This window comes from Mobula hypostoma, chromosome 20, assembly GCF_963921235.1.
Source record: "Mobula hypostoma chromosome 20, sMobHyp1.1, whole genome shotgun sequence".
Classification (NCBI taxonomy): domain Eukaryota; kingdom Metazoa; phylum Chordata; class Chondrichthyes; order Myliobatiformes; family Myliobatidae; genus Mobula; species Mobula hypostoma.
The window spans coordinates 23,712,855-23,737,276 of NC_086116.1; the positions used below are offsets into that span (position 1 = coordinate 23,712,855).

At 38.3% G+C, this 24,422-nt stretch overlaps 1 protein-coding gene across 1 annotated transcript in view; it reads left to right on the forward strand.

Annotated features, from left to right (window-relative positions):
• The window catches only part of LOC134359382 (cAMP-dependent protein kinase type II-beta regulatory subunit-like), a 98,012-nt gene extending 79,334 nt beyond the window's left edge, over positions 1-18,678 (forward strand). Inside the window, exons 6-11 of the mRNA XM_063072544.1 lie at positions 2,973-3,126; positions 4,995-5,096; positions 5,454-5,528; positions 8,644-8,709; positions 12,939-13,071; positions 17,178-18,678. Coding sequence (XP_062928614.1) covers positions 2,973-3,126; positions 4,995-5,096; positions 5,454-5,528; positions 8,644-8,709; positions 12,939-13,071; positions 17,178-17,311 — 664 coding nt within the window. The 3' untranslated portion in view covers positions 17,312-18,678. The remainder of the gene's footprint in view (positions 1-2,972; positions 3,127-4,994; positions 5,097-5,453; positions 5,529-8,643; positions 8,710-12,938; positions 13,072-17,177) is intronic.
• The last annotated feature ends 5,744 nt before the right edge of the window (positions 18,679-24,422 follow it).

A 24,422-nucleotide genomic window follows, 5' to 3' on the forward strand; every position in this document is an offset into this window, starting at 1 on the left:
ATGTATTTTGACATTAAAGATGATACTGCATTGAGATGCCCTGAAATTCTGAAGGGTGTTGTGGAAAGGTAATTATGTTTTTGATTCATATTTAAAGCATTTTGGAATGGATATTAGGAATCTATTTTCCTTGACTGCAAGGTATAGAAAAGGGAGACTGGGGTAGAAATTTGCCTGTTCAATAAATGTGCGCACATAGTGGTTTAAGATGTCATTTGTTCATGCAATATTGGATAACGCTAGCACTCTGGCACTTCTGCTTCATATGGTCGACCACGTCAGAAAGCATTTGGGAAAGCTGAACAACATTAATGGGTAATGCCAACTCTGACTTCCTTGAAATACAACATGCAACAATATACATAATATCTTTAGCTCTGTTAGATTTTTAACAATGTTTATTGATAGATAACTACCATTAATGATCTGTTTCAGTGAGATATTCCGGTTTAATATGATCAAAGATGCAATGTAACCTTTTATCTTGTGAAGAAAATTTATTTTCAATTTCAGATCTGTCTTGCAACATAAGACATAGGAACAGAATTGAGGCTATTTGACCCATTGAGTCCAGTCCATTATTTTATCACAGCAGACTTATTATCCCTCTCAACCCCATTCTCCTGCCTTCTCTCTGTAACCCTTGACACCCTTATTAATCAAGAACCCAGCAATCTCTGCTTTAAATAGACCCAATGATTTGGCCTCCACAGCTGTCTGTTGCAATGAACTCCAAAATTCATAACTCTTGGGCTAAAGAAATTCCTCTTCATCTTTGTTCTAAAGGGTAGTGCCTCTATTCCAAGGGCATGCCCTCTGCTGGAGACTAACCCATTATAGGAACCATTCTCTCCACATCCACTCTATCTAGGCCTTTCAATACTTGATAGGTTTCAATGAGATACCCCTCCCCCCCATTCTTATAAACTCTAGCAAGTACAGGCTCAGAGCCGTCAAACATTCCTTACGTGTTAACCCTTTCATTCCCAAAATTATTAACGTGCACCACCTCTATCCTCTCCAATGGCAGCATTTCTTTTCTCAGATAAGAGGCCCAAAACTGCTTACTTGCAAACTCCAAGTTTGAGCAATGACATAACAAGTTTCTGCCTTCTGGCGTAATTTTTCTGTTTTAATGTCTTTAGAAGATCAGTTAAATTGTGTCCTTTTGTTCATCAGTCTATCTTTTTGCAAGAGTTTACTTAAGATTGGACATTTTGTCAGACTCTATTCAAATATTTTAATTTTTTCATCAACTATGCTGATATAGACAATTTGTAAATCTTTTGGAGAGCTAATCAACAAGGGGTATAAGGTTGTGCCAATCAAGGAATTAGGATATAAATAGAAGAATGTGCATTTCGAAAACGGCTGACTCATAATCAATTTAAGCAATAAAATGTGCTAATATGGACAGGAGGCAGTTGAGAGGTCTAACACCAAAGTTTTATCTTGTGGCAGGGGTTCCCATCCAGAGACCCCTGGGTTAATGGTAGGGGTCCGTGCCAGAAAAAGGTTGAGAACCCCGTCTTATGGCATTTAGGGTAATTTTAATTATTTTTGAATCTGGTTTGTTTTACTTTTCAGCAATTTAAGCATTGAGTCTTGTATTAAGTACATCACTAATTGATTCAGATATTAGTTCTAAACTCTGATTTGTGCCATTAGGAATACTTGCATAAATTTTTAAAAATGTAGAATACATATATCTCTGGAGATCGATAAGAGAATTCTAGGGTGCCTAAGACCGATATTCTAAGACACCCTAGATTTTTCTTTTTTATGTGGTTTTCAGATGGAATGGTCTCCTAGGTGCCCTGATCTCAACATCATTGAGGCCGTCTGGGATTACCTGGAGAGACGGAGGCAAGCGAAGCTGATAAAGTCTGCATGAAAAACTGTGGCAAATTCTCCAAGGCGCTTGCCCAGCTGGTTTACTTATAAAACTGCATGACACTGTTACACTAGATAATTGACGCAGTTTTAAAGGCAAAGGGCAGTCACACCCAATATTGATTTAATTTAGTTTTTTATTGTTAACTGTTCTTTATAATTTTTTTGATATTTAGAAACATTTCATTTTTTTTAAGTGTTCACTTTGTAGTTTTTTTTTAATGTGGCTAAGACTTTTGCACAGTACTGTGTGTCTGTCTGTCTACAGTCTGTGCCATTTTGTCAACTGATATATATAATAAGAATAAAGCACCACTCAAACCTAAATCAGCAAACAAGAGATAGATTGCCATTTACATATTTTGATATACAGTATATATAAAATATATATATCCCTCCTATCAGTCTTGAAAAAATAAACACATTACTGGAACATGACCCAGGAAATTATACTGGGGGAAATTGCAGCTTTATTGTAGTCTATAATATTCTGTGAACAGGCTCCAGATTAATATAGCTGTAACTAAGACCATCTGGAAAACTAACAGCCTGAATGTTTCTGCCTAAAGTTTTCATGCAACTGTGAGAAAATCATACTTTTATTAGTTGGTGTGGCTTTCATTAATTAAAATCAATTGATACGATCTCAACTTCACTGTAACCTCACTGATCCAGTTGAGTCTGGTTTTGTTGTCATACCTGTTGATGCATTGACCCCTGAACCTCCCGAAGTGGAAACACGAGAGACTGCAGATGCTGGAAATCTGGGGCAACACTTAAAATCCTGGACAAACTTGGTGGGTCAGGCAGCATCCGTGGAGGAATATAAACAGTCAAGTTTTGGATCAAGACCCTTCTTCAGGACTGGAAGGATATCCTCCATAGCTGCTGCCTGACCCCTGCTGAGTTCCTGCAGCATTTTATGCATTGTGGAAGATCATGTGTGGTTGGTGATGTTGACTTGCCTGAAACGGAGACAGGATTCAAAAATGCTGTGTTGGTGCAAATGTTGTAGGGCTATTTGCTCTTTAATTATGGTGATACTAAAGTACAGGTTAATCTAACTTTATATTTTACAGGGGAAAATATGATATATTTGTAATTGTGGATGGCATGCAAAAGTGTGTTGGGACCTATGAGAACCATGGTAGCTTCGGTGAGCTAGCATTAATGTATAATACACCCAGAGCGGCAACCATTATTGCTACCTCCAATGGAGCGCTATGGGGCTTGGTAAGTGTTCAGAATTTGTAAAATTTGTTTGTGCAGCCCAAGAAAACAGTTAGAATGGGAAATCCATTGCTTAGTTCTGATATAGAACTGGTCGTTGAACTAATGGTCAAAAAGAATAAAGCGCCACTTGAGAACCTGAATCAGCAAACAAGAGATGTGTTGCTCCTTGCATGTTTTCTAGCAATTTCTATATTTCTTTATGACATGCAAGGGCACTTGGCCCATCAGGTCTGTCCCTGCTAATGTCCCCCCCCCACCCCCGTCAATCCCTCCTGTAACATACTCTCCCTCAGCTCTCCACCCCACCCCTAATTGTACACAAAAAGAGATTTTACAGTGGCCAATTAACTACTGGGACGTGGGAGGAAATGAGCACCTGGATAAACAATGTGCACTCATGGGGAGAACTTGTAAATCCCACATAGACAGCTTCAGAGGTTGGTTTGTACCCAAGCCCCTGGTGCTGTGTGACAGGCTCTACTGGCTGTGCCATTATGTCACCTGATGTGTAAACTTTCATTTCTGGTATCATTCCAGTTGATCTTCTCAGCACTTTCTTAATTACCTCTATATGTTTTTTTTAATGGGGGAGGGGGTTAGAACTGCACATAGTTCTTTAAGTACATAAGGTTTGGTACAGTTTTAGCTTTCATGTGTTCATTCTGTGGCATGTTGTATGATGCGGGCGATCGTAGTCTTTCCATGATTATGATTGTTCTAGGCAAATTTTTCTACAAAAGTGGTTTGCCATTGCTGCCTTCTGGGCAGTGTCTTTACAAGACAGGTGACCACAGCCATTATCAATACTCTTCAGAGACTGTCTGGTGTCAGTGGTGGCATAACCAGGACTTGTGATATGCGCGAGATGCTCATACGACCATCCTCCACCAGCTCCCATGGCTTCACGTGACCCTGATCAGGTGCTAAGCAGGTGCTGCACCTTGCCCAAGTTGCAGGCTAGTGGAGAGGAGGAGCACCTTCCACCTTTGTTGAGGTGCATCTCCACCCAGTCACCCAAAATTTTAGCATTACATTCCTAATTTTCCCTCCAGAAATGTACAGTATGTTGCTACTCACATTGTGTTTTTTTTTACATAACTTTCCATACCTCTGGCACAATATTTTAGTGATCCTTTTGTTCCTTTCTCATATGACTTTAAACTTCACCTGTTAATCATTTGCCCATTCTGTGTGTTCATCCATATCCTTTGTTTTTAGTCTTCCTCAGCATTAATTATTTTGCACCACCTTGTCCTGTCCCCACAAGTTTGCTTGCAAATTTGTGAGCAAGAAAATTGTACTTTTAAAGGCAATGAGCATTTTCTCACTAAAGAATCAGGGCTTAGAAGGGAAATTGGGGAAGGTGAAATGAAAGTAATTGAACATTGAAAAACTGATGAAAAGCAATTCAGATAATGGACAGGATTGCATTGACGGCTAAGAATCAGTTCCGTCATGAACCACTGGCTGCCTGTAGTGTGTGTGCATCTTATCCTTTTTACTCCCGGACACCGGAGAGCCCAGATATATCTTGTAACTTCTGGAGTCAAGGGGCTAGCTTCTATGATAAACTACACCAATCAATAAAGATTGTTTCACTGGTTATGGGTGTAGGATAACCCTGTTCCTCTCGTGCACAACCATATCGATGACTTTGACATTGATTTTGGGGAAACAACAGTTGAATAGAGAAAAGGTAGTTTTACTGAACTATTTTTAACAACCATATTGTTAATATGATATTTTACTCTCTGTTAAAATTATTTCAATGTTACAGAAGTGTAAGTTACAAATGAATATATCTGAAACTGGAACAAAGTTAGACGTGAGATTAGATGAATTGACAATTGGCCATCTTTTTTTTCTAGGACAGGACAACATTTCGTAGAATTATTGTGAAGAACAATGCCAAGAAACGGAAATTATATGAAGAATTTGTCGAATCATTGCCACTTCTAAAGTCACTAGAAGTACGATACCAAAGTATTTACTGATTTCACATACCAATTAGTCATGTAAATAACTATAATGAACCTGTTAAGTGTTTTTTTCCACTGTTTAAAATTGTTAGTGTACATGTTCCATAGTTGTGTACAAATTATTGGTTCTGAAATCACCATCGGTTTACTTGTGCTGTCTATTATGTGTTTTTGTGGATAGTACAGAGAGCTGATCAAGCGATAAAAATGTTAAAAACCTATCCATTTGTTACTGATTAGAAACTTATTGAGAAAATGTGACTGCAGAAAAGTCAGTCTTGCTCATACTTTTGTGAAGAATTTGGACTTGTATGTATTTTTGGAATAATGACATTTTGCTTTTTCAAGTTGGGGGAAAGGTTGAAAGTAGTCGATGTATTTGGAACCAAAACGTACACCGATGGAGAACGCATAATTGCTCAGGTGATGAATATTTATTCCTTATTCCATCTGCCTTGATTGAAAAAGATCTTGCACCATTAGCAGAATTATTTTTATGTTAATGCTAATCTTAACGCTGATATTTGCTTAATAGTATTTAGTTTTGGTGGGTAAAGCAGTTTAAACTAGCAATGAAATTTTTGTGGCACTTATGAATGGTGCATATTGCAAGTGAGAATGAGAAGGTGCTGTAAGAACCTAATGTTACACACCTAAGGCAGGAGTAGAACACAGATGTTTGAGCCCACGTATACAATTGGCACAATACTATAGTAGTCAGCACAACGCTTTGCAGTTCAGATGATCAGGTTCAATACCTGTCGCTGCCCGTAAGGAGTTTGTACATTCACCCCGTGACCAGGTGGGTTTCCTTTGGGTGCTCCGGTTTCTCCCACAGTCCAAAGAATACAAGTTAGTATACCAGTTGGTCATTGTTAATTGTCCCATAGTTAGGCTAGGAATAAATTGGGGGATTGGTGGGTGGCATGGCTCAAAGTTTGGAAAGGGCCCACACCGCACTGTATCTCAATAAATAAAGTTTAAAAATCACTTTTTTTTCATTAATGACCTTCTCTTTATCATAATGTTGAAACTGGAGGAGTATATGGGCAGTTAACCTTCATCACAGTTTACCAGACAGTGAAGCTGGAGATGTCAGAGGCTGCTGTTATGTTTTGTAACTCCAAAACATTAAGAACTAATGAAAGGAAAATGATGGAGCTGGAAATGTGAATCTACCCTCATTTGTACTTGAAGTGAGGTGCATAAGTATGATGTGGCAGTGTAATCACTTATGCCATTTACGTACCCGTAAATATAACCTGCAATACATCATGTAAACAACAAAGAATGCTTTGTCAAAAATATTTACAATATTACTGAAATATTGAATACATGACACTCCTTTCTGCTTAGCTATGAACTCTATATCAATATAGAAAGCATCTCAAATTATGTACGTATATATACAGTATACTGCATATACAACTACAATATAGACATCCACAGCATAGTAAATTTTAAATTGTCCCATTCAGACCTAAAGATTTAATTGCTGAGGAGGCTTTCTTGGTCTTTGTCTTTCTTGACAAGGGAGATGACTTTACTTGGTAGGAGAGACGTGTGGCTGACAAAACAATCTCAGGTTCTGGGGCCTCCTTTGTGGTGATTGTAGGAGTTAACTCATGTGAAATTGGGTCTCATTTATCCTTTCCATGGCACATATGTCATCCTCCTCTTTCTTTTCCTTTTTCTTCTTTCTAGTTTGTGCATCATGATCTTGGGAAGGTGCATTTAGTTCACTGGAGTATTCTCTTATTAACCTTTCTATTATTCTCTTTTGTGATCTGATCTCTCCTCTTTGTTTCCTCATCCACAATGTATGAAAATATCATCTGTTTTCATATCTCCATTGACTCCTTTCGCTTTGCCTTCCAGCTGGGCATTGGTCTTTGCACCTACTTTTACAAGCAGCGTTTTGTCTCCCACTTGCATTTCATGCAATAACGTTATTGAATGCAGAATAGATTCTTGTTCTTTATAGTCACGAAAGCCAAATGCTTGCAACTTTACTAAAGCTCCAGGAACTCTCTTCTAGTTTAAAATGAAGCTATATTTCACAAGTAACTACCTGATTAACATATCAGAAGGTTTCTCAGATATGTTGCCTACAAAAACCATTATAGTCAGAACACTCCTTTTGTCAATTTCACGATCCCTCTGAGCGGCATGGTCCTTCCTTGGTCCAAAATGCTTTCCAACCAGAGGCACAAAGGTTGGCACCAACACCTGTTGCCCTCTGTTGATGGTGTACAGCAAGGAGATAGTTGTGGCATCATTCAGCACCTTCCTTGATTTAGTTACAGTTGACTCGATTAAAGGGGATATGACATGCTAATGGTGGATGCATCTCTAAATAAGTTCTAGTTGTCTCACCCAATAATGCCCCCACAATGCTGGCCCTCCTGTTTTTACAACGTACAAGCCCAACGTGGCTTTTTGTTTGTTGTCTTGCACTGTTATAAATGTCATTTCCACAGGAGTTTTTTTTTCTCCACTGTAGATTCTTAGTTGAATATCTGCAGGTTTCAGTTTAGTATCTTTGAGACCCATTCAAACTCATTTTATGGAATGACTGGAACAGCTGAGCTAGTGTCCAATTCCATTTTAGTTAATTTGCCAGTCACTTCTTGTGTAAGCCCTATTGCTTGCCTATTGTTAGTTTTTATGTTATGGCTATTGCAGTTGCTTCAAAAAACTGCTCAATCCAGTGGGTACACAAAATCCAGTTATCTGTGGTGTAATCAAATGGGCTAATCTTTCTGATAGAGCCAGCCATTTTTTAAATATATGATTATCATCACCTGCTAATCACTGTTTCTGAATCTGTGAATTTGTCCATTCTCTACCTTTTTGTTTTTAGCTTGACTGTGCCTGTCTCTTCCCAAACAAGCGAGGCATGTACCTATGACGTTGCTGTAAAATGATGTATGCCATTTACATACTTTTACATATAACCCACTAAACAACAAAGGATGCTTAATCAACAATATATCACAATATTACTCAAATATTACTGAAATATTAAATACACAACAGCTGCAGATGCTGGAATCTGGAGCCAAAAAAAAATCAAATATCTGAGATTCGGGAACCTTGTCCATCTTCTCTTCATCATTTGTAAAATTTATCAGCAGGAACTTGGTTGACTCTTGGCAGATGCCATTATGATCTTTTAAGTTACTTATCACCCAGCTCTCTATAGCCTTATTTTCCACTGATCAAAAATCATCTTAAAAATCCCCACTGCATCAATGGGATCTTTCCCAAAGTTATGAGCTTCCCTTCCATAGTTTATTTTCATCTATGATTTAAAAAAAACTTTTCCTATGAAGTAAGCCAAACATTTTTGAATTGTGACTCTAAATCCAGTTTAAAAAAATTCTGAGAATCATTACCTAATAGGAACATTTTCAGTTGCAAAGAAAAAATTCTTCAGGACAGTTTACTTGTGCTGCCTTGTTTTGAACATTCTTTTAAACTAAATGTCTTGGTATATTTGTTCATAAAATTAACTCAAATTTTTATTATACTTCAGGGAGACAAAGCTGATAGCTTTTATATTGTAGAATCTGGAGAAGTCCGGATAACTATGAAGCACAAGGTAAATGAAATTACTTAACTTCATTTGTATTTTTAGATAGTTACATTTTTTTTTTGCTTGTGTATGCCTGACTGTGCTATATGTTGAAGATAGGAATATGTTCTGTATCTCCTACAAATGCAATTTGTTTTCCTGGCGACTTGCCTGATTTGTAGAGGCTGGTGGGAGAAAGATCTTGCCCATATTTTAGAATATGGACTATTTTTCATAAGTTGCATGCATTAAGGACAGTGTAATGCAGATGAGATATAATCACTTTGCTGATCTTCAATCAGTTGTTCATTTGTAATATCTATCCAGATCTATCCAGTTCTCTGCAAGTTGCTGTTTTTAATATCCACAGTGAAGCAGTATTCCAGGTCTGAGAAAGGGCAAAGAAAATGCGTGTTACAAAGCCTAAATCATTCACTGCCAGCTAAATTTGTCTCCATCTGTTAGAATGTATTTCTGTATCCCATACAGGGTTGTATATTTGTGGAATTTATTTTGATTTGGGATAAATTGCCTAAGATTTTATTTCATCTAATAATTTAGCAAAAAAGGGCCTAATGGAATGAGGAGGAATGGAAGAACGCGTAAAACATTGAAAAACAATACGAGTGAAAATATGCAAAGATGAAAATTTTGTTTTGGTCATTGGCATTGTACTACAGTAATTATGGAATTCCATTTGTTTGTCATATCCAGGCCTGTGAAAATTGAGAGGAGGGTTTTTTAATGTTCTAAAGACATGCAGTGTGAAATGAGAATTGAATCCTCAACTAGATAGTGGTGGGCTTAAGATTCTGGGTAAAGCACTGTAGTTTTCACTGCAGGCAAAGTTGATGCTCCCGGAGTAGCATATGAAGTAATTTTCAAAGTAAATTATTTGCACCATTTGATCCACTGTCATGATACCCTTTGATCTGCCATTTTACTGGACAAAAAATGAATTGCTTAATGCTTGTATTAAGAATGCACAGCAGTGTTGTATCTTAGTCATAGTCATAGTCATACTTTATTGATCCGGGGGGAAATTGGTTTTCGTTACAGTTGCACCATAAATAATAAATAGTTTTAAAACCATAAATAGTTAAATAGTAATATGTAAATTATTAATGCACAAAGTAAGACCAGGACCAGCCTATTGGCTCAGAGTGTCTGACCCTCCAAGGGAGGAGTTGTAAAGTTTGATGGCCACAGGCAGGAATGACTTCCTATGATGCTCTGTGTTGCATCTCGGTGGAATGAGTCTCTGGCTGAATGTACTCCTGTGCCCAACCAGCACATTATGTAGTGGATGGGAGACATTGTCCAAGATGGCATGCAACTTGGACAGCATCCTCTTTTCAGACACCACCGTCAGAGAGTCCAGTTCCATCCCCACAACATCACTGGCCTTACGAATGAGTTTGTTGATTCTGTTGGTGTCTGCTGCCCCAGCACACAACAGCAAACATGATAGCACTGGCCACCACATACTCGTAGAACATCCTCAGCATCGTCCGGCAGATGTTAAAGGACCTCAGTCTCCTCAGGAAATAGAGACGGCTCTGACCCTTCTTGTAGACAGCCTCAGTGTTCTTTGACCAGTCCAGTTTATTGTCAATTCGTTTCCCCAGGTATTTGTAAACCTCCACCATGTCCACACTGACCCCCTGGATGAAAACAGGGGTCACCGGTACCTTAGCTCTCCTCAGGTCTACCACCAGCTCCTTAGTCTTTTTCACATTAAGCTGCAGATAATTCTGCTCACATCATGTGACAAAGTTTCCTACCATAGCCCTGTACTCAGCCTCATCTCCCTTGCTGATGCATCCAACTATGGCAGAGTCATCAGAAAACTTCTGAAGATGACAGGACTCTGTGCAGTAGTTGAAGTCCAAGGTGTAAATGGTGAAGAGAAAGGGAGACAAGACAGTCCCCTCTGGAGCCCCAGTGCTGCTGATCGCTCAGTCGGACACACATCTTGGGGTGATCCTCCACAGTGACATTTTAAACTGAGTTAATTTTCAACAAAATTTGCAGTTCTTAAACAAGTAGCAGATACTGGAATTCTGAAATTGGAAAATATTGGGTACCGAGCAAGCCAGGCCCACCTGTAGAAAGTTTGGAGTTTTAGAGTAGAGTACCTTACCAATACACAACACTCCCTGTCATTGAGCACATTTACATGGAGTGCTACCACAAGAAAGCAGCATCCATCGTCAAAGATATCCACCATCCAGGCATGCCCTCTTCCTAATACTACCATTGGGCAAGAGGTACAGAAACCTTATGCCCCATATCAACAGGTTCAGGAACAGTTATTACTCTATAACCATCAGGCTCTGGTACTGGCCTGGTTGACTTTAATCAATGTTGCTCTGACCTGACTGTACAACCTACAGACTCACTTTCAAGGACTCTTTACAACTAATGTTCTCAGTCTTTTTGTTTGTGTTGCACAGTTTGTCTTCATTTGCAGATTGGTCGTTTGTCAGTCTTTGTTTATGTCTAGTTTTGCATAAATTCAATCGTTTTTTGGAATGTCTGCAAGTAAATGAATCTCAAGGTAGATTATGGTAACATATAGGTACTTTGATAATAAAATTACTTTGAGCATTTGAACTTTGAAGCATATTTTGATAAGGTACCTAAAAGGTTCAAAGATTATTGTAGCATGTACAATACAACTGATATTCATCTTCCCCAGATAGCCATGAAATACTGGAAAACCATGGGAGTCATTGGAAAAAAAAGATACCACCCCCCCCATGAAAAGGAAAAAGAACACTCTCAAACCTTATACCCCCAACCCCTCCCTCATACAAAAATCTAACAGATGTCGTGCATGAAAAATAGCAGTGAGATCATCAAATCCCAAACCCTCCCCTGCATGAAAGCTAACAGATCACTCAGTTGGAAAACGGCAGCTAGAACATCAACAACTGCCAATCGGCAACAAGAAAGAAAACACAGAAAACTGAAAGAGAGCAATATAAACTATAGTCCAATAATCCTTAGAATTTCAAAAACATCCCCCCCCCCGTCAAAATTGAGGAGAGCCCCTGCTTGAGCTCAGTCCCTCTGTGAAGAGCAGCCATCATGCCAATGACGTATGGCCCTCTGAATGCCACCAACCTGACCACCAATCGCCGTCGACCCGTGGCCTCCACTGCATTCTATCTTCGGCGCCACTTCAAGATGGAGTCAATTACAGTCTTCTCTGTGAGGCAGCTCATGATCGCAGACCTCCCTGGGGACAGCAGAATGCTAGATTATTTGATCAAATGCCACACTGCACGTCACAGGTTCCAACAGTTTCCAAAATACAATTCAGACAAAAAGAATAAGCAGAAGGTGTAGAAAAAGTGAAATAATAGAAGAGATTGGCTATCTAGAAGATATCATCCGAAGAATTGTTCACTGGCGCTGTCTTGACAGGGTGTTACCTAACTTTAAATTCCTTGGCATTATCATATCAGAGGATCTGTCTTGGGACCAGAACATAAGTGCCATCACAGCGAAGGCACAGCCACACCTCTACTTTCCTAGTGGTTTGCATAGAATTGGTCTCTCACCTAAAACTTCAACAAAGTTGTATAGATGCACAGTGGAGAGTATCCTAACTGGTTGCATCATGGCTTGTCATGGAAACATCAATGCCTGGGAATGAAAAGGTCTGCAGAAATTGGTGGAACAGTCTAGTCTATCACAGGCAAAACCCTCCCCACCACTGACCACATTTACAAGGAGCACTGCCACAAGAAAGCAGCATCTATCATCAGCTCCCCCACTATCTAGACTATGCTCATGTCTCTCTGCTACCATTGGGCAGGAGATACAGAAACCTTGAGTCCCACACTACTAGGTTCAAGAACAGTTATTACCCTTCAACCATCAGACTCCTGAACCAACATAGATAATTTCACTCAAATGATTCCACAACCTAAAAACTCCCTTTCAAGGACTCTACAATTCATGTTCTCAGGATTATTTATTTATTTTTAATTTGCACAATTTGTCATCTTTTGCACTTGGTTGTTTGTAAGTCTTGTTTATGTATAGTTTTTCATAAATTCTATTGTATTTCTTTAGTTTTCTCAAAATATTTGGTGACATACACATACTTTGATAATAAATGCACTTACTTGCCTAAATTTTGCTCCAAATTTTTTTTTGTTTTTGTTTCATTGACTATAATTTACAAATGTACCAAATTTGCATTTGTTTTGTAATCACTTCCTCTTTGTTTTCTTTCAATATAGTCTAAACCTGATGCAGATGATGGAGTGGAAATAGCACGTTGTTCAAGAGGACAGTATTTTGGAGAACTTGCTTTAGTAGCAAATCAACCACGTGCAGCCTCTGCATTTGCTGCGGGAAGCGTGAAATGTCTAGGTAAAGTTTTTTTCAGTTTAGTAGGCATTTAAAAATGTTTATATTTGTGGTGGAATGACCTCTGATGCTGTTCACAATGGTGTGAGTAAATTTTTGGTTAGCATGAAACAGGGTTGAAACTCACCGCAATAAATATAATCAAGATGTGTTTCCTCAATGTTATGCCATATACCACTGTTGAAATATCATGCATAACTCTAGTCTCTATGTTACAAGAAGGATATAAAGGCTTTGGAGAAGGTGCATTTACAGTTCAAAGGATAATACAAAACCTGGGGTACTCACTCAGTCCAAGATGGGAATCTCAGCAGGATAAGTGGTTACAACATTATTGGTCTTTAAAATTACAATAGGCTTTCAAAGGGTAGGCGTTATTTTTTACTTATTTTATTTAGAGATACAGTGCGGAACACTCCCTTGTGTCCCAACAAGCCATAGGATAATTTCCAAGCTTCATTAATGTTAGATAGTACCTAGTAAGTGTAATCAAGAAATTAAGTGTAACTTTTTAAACCCAGAAGGTAGTGTGGTAGAATTTGGAACTCCCTGGTACCACCCATAGACCAAAACAGTCCTCTTAGGTGTGAGTGAGGTTACAACTCTACCAACCTGGTCTACTACGTTCCATGCTCACAAAGTAGAATCTCCTGCATTGGAGAAACCAAATATAGACTAGACAACCATTTTCCAGAACACATACACTTTGTCTGTTATGGCCTTCTAGAGCTGCTGGTTGGTGTCATTTTAACAAGCCATGCTCTTTGTCATTTGCTTTCTCCAGTCCTATAATACTACCTTCATGTACTTTAATATTCAATTTTATGATAGTGCTTGAATCCAATACTTTTAATTAGAATAGTTTCCTCTCAATAATTTGCTCAGAAGATGTATTTTAACTCATTTACACTGTTGGTGTGATGTGATTACTACTTTCTTAAGAAGAGTAATGCCTTTTAAAATTAGCATTAAATTAGAAATTAATTTGGGTGGGTGATTGGGGTTTGAAGTTAGAGCATTACATTACCTGTTTATTTTTTGCTGTAAGGATGTAAGTATCTTCAATGCAAAATTAGTATTTTAAATTTCTACATTTCAAATTTGGTTTGTAATTTTAAGAACCAGGAAGTTGCAACAAATCCAGCTATGAAATATTTCTTCCCTTACAAAGTAGAATCAAACAGATATGACTATGGGTGCACTAACTTTATGCTAATGATTATAAAATTCTGACTTTTGTGACAGTGTTCCCAGTAACTTTATGATGTACCATTCTGTAATGGCCTGAGTTAATTCTTTGGTATTGCAAGAATCAAGAAATTATGGCTGGCAAAGGGTGTTTTGAGAATATGATGCAGTACTAAAATAGCTGACTTAGACATGTGATACATTTTTACATCATCTTATGTTGGTGTATGTAAAATGGGTTTGTATATTTAAAATAAAAATCTTTCTTAACACCCATGCAAAATACCATAAAGCAAAAAAGAAAGCTCAGATCAAGGACATCTGAAAAGTAAAAGTGTATTTGTTGTACTCACAATAATACTGTTATTAATGTTACCTGTTCATTATATCGACAAATGCAGTTCCATTGCATTCTGATGAACTAAAATCTTTGTACCTAGGATGCAATCAACTGGATGTGCTTTTAATCTTCAACAAATTAATGCTAATTTACTAATCTTGTACTACCTGAATTGGACCTCTTAGGATTTGCAAGACCTACCAACATGAATTTTACTGGAAATCAATCTTTGCTCTTGGCAACTGTTTTCTCAAAGTACTCGAATATAGGATACTATAATGAAGGAACAAGCTAGTACACTAGCTGAATTTTTTTGAATCTGGTTTGCTTACTATACTTTGGATTTGTAATTTGTTCTGTTCTATTCAAAATTGATTTTTTTTTCCATCTCAATCTGACTTATTTCAATTCTTAACTGTGACAATTCCTCCAATTCAAGAGACGATGTTGAAGACAAATAGGTTGTAATGCATATAAACCTCTAATGATAAGGAATATTAGAAATCTTTGCCCATTTTAATAAGCAAGGTGTTAAGCGGCTTTCACTGGCTGAGAGCGAATTGGATCAGCCATGATGAAAAGGCAGAGCAGACACAACGGCCGAATGCCCTTATTCTGCTCCCATGTCTTGGATTGTGTTTAGCCCTTTAGGAATGAGATTTTATTTTTCCACTATATTTGAAATGCTCCATTCCAGAGAAATGTGAATGTTCGGTGTCTCAGTACATTCAAGACAAAGCTCTTCATGAAGAATTTTCGATTGTTAAGGGAATCAGGCAAAATAAATAAAAATAATTGTGTAGAGAAAATGTAATTGATGTGGAATTTCAGTCAATTTTATTGAATGCTGACACAGGGTTGAACAATCTCAATCTCTCTCGCTCTCTCTCTCTCTTTCTTTCTCTTATTAGAGAATACACATGCAGCTTTCAAAAATCAGGTAACAGTGCATTTCAGATACCTGCAGTGGCAAATTACCTCTTGGACTCAACCATCTGGGCTCACTTGAAAATTGGAATCCTGGTGCATTCTGTTGATTTGTGATCTTTCATCATAGGGAGACAGTCAGATAGATGGAATTGCAATGAAAGCTGGCAACTCAATGGTCCCAATTACTCCCTTAGCTTTGAAACAATATTTTGAAAATATGCTGGAAAGCTATTTGTCCCATGAGAGTGCACAGGCAAATTTGGGGTGCCTGGGGGAACCTGCTCCTTTTCCTTGTGTACACTCAGTGGCCACTTAATTAGGTACACCTTGTAAATGCAAATATTTAATCAGCAATCATGTGGCAGCAACTCAATGCATAAAAGTATGCAGACATTCCATTGCTGTTCATCAGAATGGGGAAGAAATATGATTGAAGTGATTTTGACCATGGAATGATTGTTGGTACCAGAAAGGGTGGTTTGAGTATCTCAAAAACTGCTGATCGCCTGGGATTTTCACAGTCTTTAGAGAATGGTGCAAAATAAACCAAAAAAGAACATCCAATAAGTGGGAATTCTGTCGGTAAAAATGCCTTGTTAATGGAAGTGGTTAAAGGAGAATGATCAGACTGGTTCAAGCTGACAGGGAGGTGACAGTAACTTAAATAATGACACATTACAACAGTGGTGTGCAGAAGAGCATCTCTGAGCATACAACACCTTGAATTTTGAAGTGGATGGGCTACAGCAGCAGAAGACCACAAACATACAGAAATATGCTCAGTGACCACTTTATTGGGTATCTCTTGTGCCTTATAAAATGGCCACTAAGTGTCAGACCCAAGAGACGAGTGTTAGCCGCTGGTAGGAGCAGGATAAGGGAGCAGCTGCTAACTTTTTAAAGTCAAACACTGATAAACAAAATTCATGGGAAATTATTCGTTCTACCCTCAGTTGCAGGAGTATATTGGTAACTTGTTTGTTTTGAAGCTTATTCAATATAGAAAATTGAATATGTGTTCTACCTTCAATCGTGTGCAATATATCTGTGTACAAATTAGAGTAGGTATTTTTTTAAATATACAGGTGAATCTACTTTGATCTGTGGGCTAACACTTAAATGGTAAAAATTATATATTATATATCGATTTCTCCTTCTGGTTTAAAAAAAATCACTCGCCCTCCCCTCTTCCTCTATCCCCCACTATAGCCTTTTACCTTTTCTCACCTGCTTATCACTCTTTCCACCTCCTCCCCCACCCTGGGTCCCCTCCTTCTTCCCCTTCTCCTATGGTCCACTCTCCTCGCCTATCAGATTCCTCCTTCTCCAGTTCTTTACCCTTCCCACCCACCTGACTTCACCTATCACCTTCTAGATAGCTTCCTTCCCCTCACCCACCTTTTTTATTCTGTTGTCTTCCCCTTTACTTTCCAGTCCTGAAGACAGGTATCTGCCCAAAACGTCATTTGCTCATTTCTGTAGATGCTGCCTGGCCTGCTGAGTTCTCCCATCATTTTGTGGGTGTTGCTTCTGCCGAATTTCTCATGTTTATATTCTACTGCCATGTGAACATAGAATGTCAAGAACTAAACCATTGAATTGAACGTGTATTGCCTTTTCCTTTGACAATGTTTTTACACCTTTTTTACAGTTATGGATGTTCAAGCATTTGAGAGACTGCTCGGTCCCTGTATGGAAATTATGAAAAGAAATATTGCAAATTATGAGGAGCAACTGGTGAATCTTTTTGGAACAAATATGGATCTAGCTGATCGCAGCGCATGAAAAAAGAAGAATCACAGAAGTCTCAATACATCACTGTGGAAACTGATTTTACCACTGAAAGTGCATTTGAATTGTGCAGAAGCAAACAATTTTTATAATGATTCTATTTATTTCAAACCAAAAATGGAAATTATTCTTTTGCGGTTTAGGAATAATCCAGAGTAGTAGCCTTTACTGCTTTTTATCTTGCTCTCCAGAGTAAACAAGTCATTAAATAATGGAAACGTGCTGAAATATATTAGTCATATTTGAAATGGATAGTTCAACGAAATAGTTCTTCAGCAAAGTGTCTGTAATGATCAACAAAGTATACAAACTTTGGATTTTAACAGTGTTTTAGTACAATTTAAGCTGTTGAATAACAATTTACAATTATGGTCTTATTATATTGAGATACATCATTAAGTACACAGAACATGTAAATAAGAAAGTAGAATTAATTTCATTTCTATGCAGTTTGGCATCATAACATTAAATTTTCATTCAGAAGTATGATAATTGGTGAACACGATTGATTTTCAGCTATCTCATTCTGATGAATTAGAATAGAATGAAAATTACAAAACTATTAGAACTTGTTCAAATAAAATATATATCATGAAGTCCAAGAGAAGTATATCTGGTGAAGTGAAAGTTTAAAGAAAGAATTTATTTCTAAACTTATTTTTACAGTAAAGTAACCAATATAGTTTTACCCTGTAATTTTAAGTCTCCCACTATATATCTTGAATTTTTTAGAACAACAATCATGATGTGTTTTGAATATGATTTTATTATAAAAATTGAAATGACATGAGAGAAGCAATTCCATTATTTTGGAATATGCAGGTAATTACCAAATGCTGATGATTAAGTGGTTCTAAAGGCTTCCTTCAGAACTGCAAACCATTTAGACTGTGGCTTTAATTAGTATGCAGGGCAATGTCACTGCACTGAGGACAGACAAGGAATTGGAAGGGGTGTGCATATTTCATTAAGAGCGATGATTCTGTTATCTGTTTTCACATCATGCAGTGAATATTATTCCATTAGATCTATTTCAGTCCAATTATTTATCTCTCTCTAATTCACAATTTCTGTTTAATATGGATGTTACATTGAATTGAAAGGGATATTGAGAACAAAAATAATAATTTCACTCTGGTTTTGTATCCAGAATATTTTGTCTGACTTAAATCATTATGGATGTGCATTACATGGTAGCCAGATACTAAAGACTGTCGAGTAATCAAATAATTCTCCCTAGTGAACAATGTTCATCCCACATGTTGTCCTGTACTAGGATTATAACCCTTTTTTTAAAAAAAACTACTTTTGGATTATTACTGTTTTCTTAAGTATATCTAGTCATTTTTAGAAGATGTATATGCACCTAATAAAATATGAATTTATTTAAGAAATTATTTTGGAGATTTTTCAGAGTGGAACCTGTATGAAAAGCAGAAGCAAAAATTATTTTCAACTCTTATTTTCAGCTAAGAGTTATGGCAAAGGAAGTAAAGTCGAGTGATTTTTAATTTTTGTGGTGTTGCTCACTGCTGATCTGGACTCTGGTATGATCAATTAGGAATTAGTGCAAATAATCTTCTCTCTGAATTTTAGAATTTAAAAGACTAAAGTTGTTAGGTTGTTCTATCACTCCAGGAGTAGGAGATGAACAGAACTGCTGTAAAATCAGTGTCTGGATATAACCTGCTCCAAGGACTGGAATAAAGCTTTTTAGTGCCTTATCTGGAACATCTAAACTATTCAAGAACTTGTGTCAAGTGAGGTTAACTTGGATTATAAGAACTCTTTCAGCAACTGGTTCAAGCTTTAAGATTGTGTGTGACTTTGGGGAATTCTTGCACGATGCCAAAGGGTGGTCTTTTTTCTGGTCAAGATGGCACCAGCGAACAGCGGTTCCTCGGGCGACATCTTCAAGATAGCTAATCTCTTCAGTTGGTTCAAATTTTTTACGCCTTCTGCTTGTTCTTTTTGTCTTGTTTGTCTTACGGAAACCGTTGGAGCCTGTGAGATACAATTTGGAACTTGATTGAATGATCTAGCCCTATGCTGTGCCGTATCCGGAAAGCTGCCTTGAGGAGAAGATCAGAGATGGGGACCTGAAGAGGACTGAGAATATGAGCTGATGCGGGGAAAAGACCAGAGACTGTGTGTGGGGTCATGAACGGCTCCATCTCTAAGCGGCAAGGAAAATTGAAGTACCGAGGTGAATGTGTGGGGGGGGGGGGTGGTCAGTGATCACTCCCAACCGAGGCCACTGGGGCAATGATGGTCAGCAGCCAGGTTGGCGGCATTCAGATTTGATGTGGCGGTCACCCTTTATGGAAGAACTGAGTTCATGCAGCCACTCTCCTCTCCTGACGGAAAGGTGTTTTTGATATTCTGAGATTCGTATGATTGTTGTACTGTATATTAGTTTGCTTCAGTTTTTGGTGTTTTCTTATGGCCGATTGGCAGGTGTGCGATCTGTTAATTTTTTGTGTATGGGTGGGGGTGGTTTGAGGGATCAGTTGCTATTGTCACTGCTCTTTTTTGTGAGTGAGAGGGTAGGGGACTGTTATTGTTGCTGCTTTTTTCTGTGCGTGATGGTGTGGTGGATTTGATTCTATTGTTGCTGCTTTTTCTATGGGGAAGGGGTGGGGGATTTTTGAGGTCTGCGAGTTTTGTTTCTTTTTTGTTTTGGTGGGAAGGGTGTTCCTGTCTTTTATTTCAACTGCTCCCCACGTCTTTCTGTTATTTCATGGCTATCTGGAGAAGATAAATATCAGAGTTGTATTGTAAGTGCATACTTTGACAATAAAACAGACCTTTGACTTTGACCTTTGATCATCTCCCAGTTGGGATAAAGGCCAAGCCCTTGCAATATTAGCAGCAACTGAAAGAGACAAAGACAAATGATAAGATGGCCATTGAATTCCTGATCCAGCTTTGTAAGAGCACCCAGTAAATGTTTGGTCTGTCCTTCCTGGATAGTCACCTAAAAATGCTTGATACAGATGATCACCCCCTACCCTCTCATTGCCATGATGTTGAAGGTGCTCTGAAGCTTTGTCCAATTGATCCAGTGAGTTCAAGTAGGAGAGCAATATCTCTAATCTCAATCCAATTTAAAAAAGTAAATGTTGAAATGTTGGGAAATCTCAGCCATGGGGTGTTTGCGGGGGGGGTGGGGGTGGTTAGAAGAAAGAATTCTAAGTTGTAGATATGATTACTTACTGCCCATTATGCCATTGGCATTTAGGGCAATGATGATGGTCCTCCATCTGTGGCACCCCTCTTGTTTTTCTCTACTGTTGGTCATACAAGTCCCGGGTGGAGACTCAGGAATACTGTTGCACTCAGATGTACAAGGATTCTGCATTGCTGTTTCTCTAACTCTTTCGTTTTACCAGTCAGGATTGTTCACCCTGAGCTGAATCCCCGAACCTAAATGACTGCTGGACCACTTAGTTTGGCCTCTACCCTTTGACCTATTTGGCATGAGTGACTATATCAGGAGCCAATTTATAAAGCCCTGACTCCAGCCAACATAGCTTTCTGGGTCATTGAAACATGTTAGCCTCCAAACCCAATGACAAGGTTGTGGTTTGCTTGGAGATGCAGATATTATTTGGGAAAATGGGGTGCTATAGGAAAGAAAATATGTGATGTGCTGTTTACCAAATTATTTGGCTGATCAATTAATGAGGGCAATTAGAACTATTCAGTTTTTTTTTTAATTGAGAAATGGTTTCAGACCCAAAGGGAGAACATTGAAAATGCTCAGCAAATGTCTGTGGAGAGAAAAAAATGAGAAAGAATAACTTTTTACAGCAGGACTGACCAGGTTTGACATTAAACAAGATTTGCCTAAAATTGTTGACTTTTAATAGGAAGTCCTGAAGGATCCAACATATCCAGTTGGAAGATGAGGTCCCACTCCTTTATGCTTCTGGTGATTTTTGCTGGAACAGAGGAGGAGGCTACAGGCAGATGAAACTTTACTTTTCCACCCTATATTTTATGGGCCTGATATTTACATCAATCACCTGAAAATGTATGGTTTTAAAAACACCAGACTGAGTTGTCCTATGTTATGAGGTGTTTTAAAATGATATTTGGATGAACTAAAGTTGCAGTGTAACACTGCAGCTGCAAAGATGAATCTGAAAGAAAGAACAGTCAGATTCCTTGAGGAGATAAATAAGTGTTCTGATGAAAGGTCTCAGCCTGAAACATTGATTGTTTATTCTTCTCCATAGATGCTGCCTGACCTGCTGAGTTCCTCCTGCGCTTTATGTATGTTGGTCTGGATTTTCAGCATCTGACAGCTGATCTCGAGTTTATGCAATGTTGCTTCCATGTTACCTTTGTGTTATAACAAATTTAGTTTAACCCCTGGGACAAGAATTCCGCCAATGTTTCTAAACACATCTAACAAACAGATTTTCTGTTGCAGTGTGAACATGTTGACTGCTGTCTGCCATGGTGGCAGCTACTACTTAATTGTGCTCCTCAAATATATGTGAGCTATAGGACTTATTATTCACAATCAAGTTCCGTTCATTGTCATTCAACCATACACATGAACACCACCAAACAAAAGAATGTTCCTCTGAACCAAAGTGCACAACACAGTAAGTGTGGATGTATATATGTGTACAGTTCTTGTCTGATGCTTCCTTCAGACTTGGCGTATCAACAGTTTTCCCAGTCCTTGACAACTTTATAAGTTGTTTGTAAAACTTTATGAGATATAAAAAAAGCACTTGATTTAATGAGTTCACAATAAAAAATACACAAACTCTCATTCATTACTCTTCAAATATATTCTTACTTATTGTTTTTTTTATGTATTCAACATGCTTCCAGTGGAAAGTTTAACACATTTTGGAAAGCCATCTTAAAATGAGATTTCAATGATTTAACATTACAATTCAATTGCTACTTATTAACATTTCTCTTTACATTCCTCAGTAATTATACTGTAGAGGTGGCATTGGAACTTGAGAACAGCAAAACGGTTATTCTGTTTGCATATCCATTGAGCTGCTGCTTGCAATCTTGAGCTTGTGTAGTTGTTAGGACATGTGAAATTTATGGCTTTCTACATTGTGTAGAATAGTGAGAGGGAGTAATTTATAATACAGTATGTAATTAAACAAATCAAATGGAAATCTGTTCTCAGCTCAGTGGTGTTTAAAGCATCACTGGGACTACTTCTTTTCATGCTGTATATCAATGATTTAGATGATGAAGTAGATGGCTTTGTTGCCAGGTTTGCAGATGATACGAAGATTGGTGGAGGGGTAGGTAGTGTTGAGGAACCAGGAAGGCTGCAGAAAGACTTAGACAGATTAGGAGAATGGGCAAGAAAGAGGCCAATGAAATACAATGTTGGAAAGTGCACAGTCATGGACCTTGGTAGAAGAAATAAACATGCAGAATATTTTCTAAACAGGGAGAAAATCCAAAAATCTGAGATACAAAGAGACTTGGGAGTCCTTGTGCAGAACACCCTCGAAGTTTAACTTGCAGGTTGAGTTGATGGTGAGGAAGGCAAATGCAATGTTGGCATTCAATTCGAGAGGTCTAGAATATAACAGCAGGGTTGAGATGCGGGGGCTTTATCAGGCACTGGTGAGGCCTCACCTTGAGTATTGTGAACAGCTTTGGGCTCCTCATCTAAGAAAAGATGTGCTGGCATTGGAGAGGGTTCAGAGGAGGCTCACAAGGATGATCCGGGGCATGAAAGGGGATCTTATTGAAAACTTTTTAATGTTGAAAGGCCTAGACAGAGTAGATGTGGAAAGGGTGTTTCCCATCTTGGGGGGGCGGGGTCTAGGTCAAGAGGCACAGCCCAGGACAAGAGGGGTGAGTGTCCATTTAAAACAGATGTGGAGGCCAGGTCATTGGTATCTTTACAGCAGAGATTGATAGGTTCTTGATTGGTTTCATAGGTTACGGGGAGAAGGCTGGGGAGTGGGGCTGAAGAGGGGTAAAAGAAGATCAAACATGATCAAATGGTGGAGTAGACTCGATGGGCCAAATGGCCTAATTCTGCTCTTATGGTCTTAAAACAGTGGCAAAAGAATCTTTAAGATACAAATCCATTAAATTTCAGCATAACACTTCGTGGGCATATCTTGCTAACTGATTTTTTTAACATATTTTGGTATTTACACTTTTATGTTTTGTAACTCCAAAATAGTAACTGAAAACAAAAAGCCAGGAGCCCATGAAAACATACAGTTCATTTTTGCTTTTCTTTAAGCAACCCCGCAATGCATGATGTAAACAACAAAGAATGGTTACTCAAACAATATATTTACAATATTACTCAAATATTATTGAACTATTAAGTACACAACACTCCTCCCTGCTTAGCTATAAACTCCAGCTCCATATAGAATGCATCACAGTACTATACAGACATCCAAGTATAGTAAATTATAAATGATCACATTCAGGCTTGAAGATTTAATCACTGTGGAGGATTTCCTGCTTTTCTGAGATAACATTTTTACTGACCAGGGAGGTGATGCTGCATACCAGGTGAGACCTGTGGCTGTGAAACAATCTCATGTGCTGGGGTCTCCTCTGTGGTGGTTGTAGGGGTTGCTTCAGATGGTAGGAAGTGGTTCCGACAGCTCTGGACACTTTCCTCCTTCTTTTAGTTTGTGCTCCTTGATCTTGATGAGGTCCATTTAGCTCACTGGTGTATTCTCTTATTAATCCTACCATTGCTCTCTTTACAATCTGAGCTCTCTTCTTGGTGTCCTCATCCACATCATCTGGCAAACAATCAGTGTTCATATCTCCATTGACTCCTTTTTTTTGGTCTTCCATTTATCGAGCTGGACTTTGGTCTTTACATTTTTTTTTACAAGCTGCTTTTTGTCTACCACTTGAAGCTCATGCAATAACCTTAATGCATGCAGAGTAGATTCTGGTTCCTTATACTCACAAAAGCTGAAAGCATGCAACTTCCCTGAAGCTCTTTAAACTCTCTTCCAGCTTAAAACCAAGCCACATTTTGCAAGTTACTACTTGAATAACATCAGAAGCTTTCTCAGATATGTTGCCTCCAAAAACTGTTACAGTCGGACCACTACTTTTGTCACCT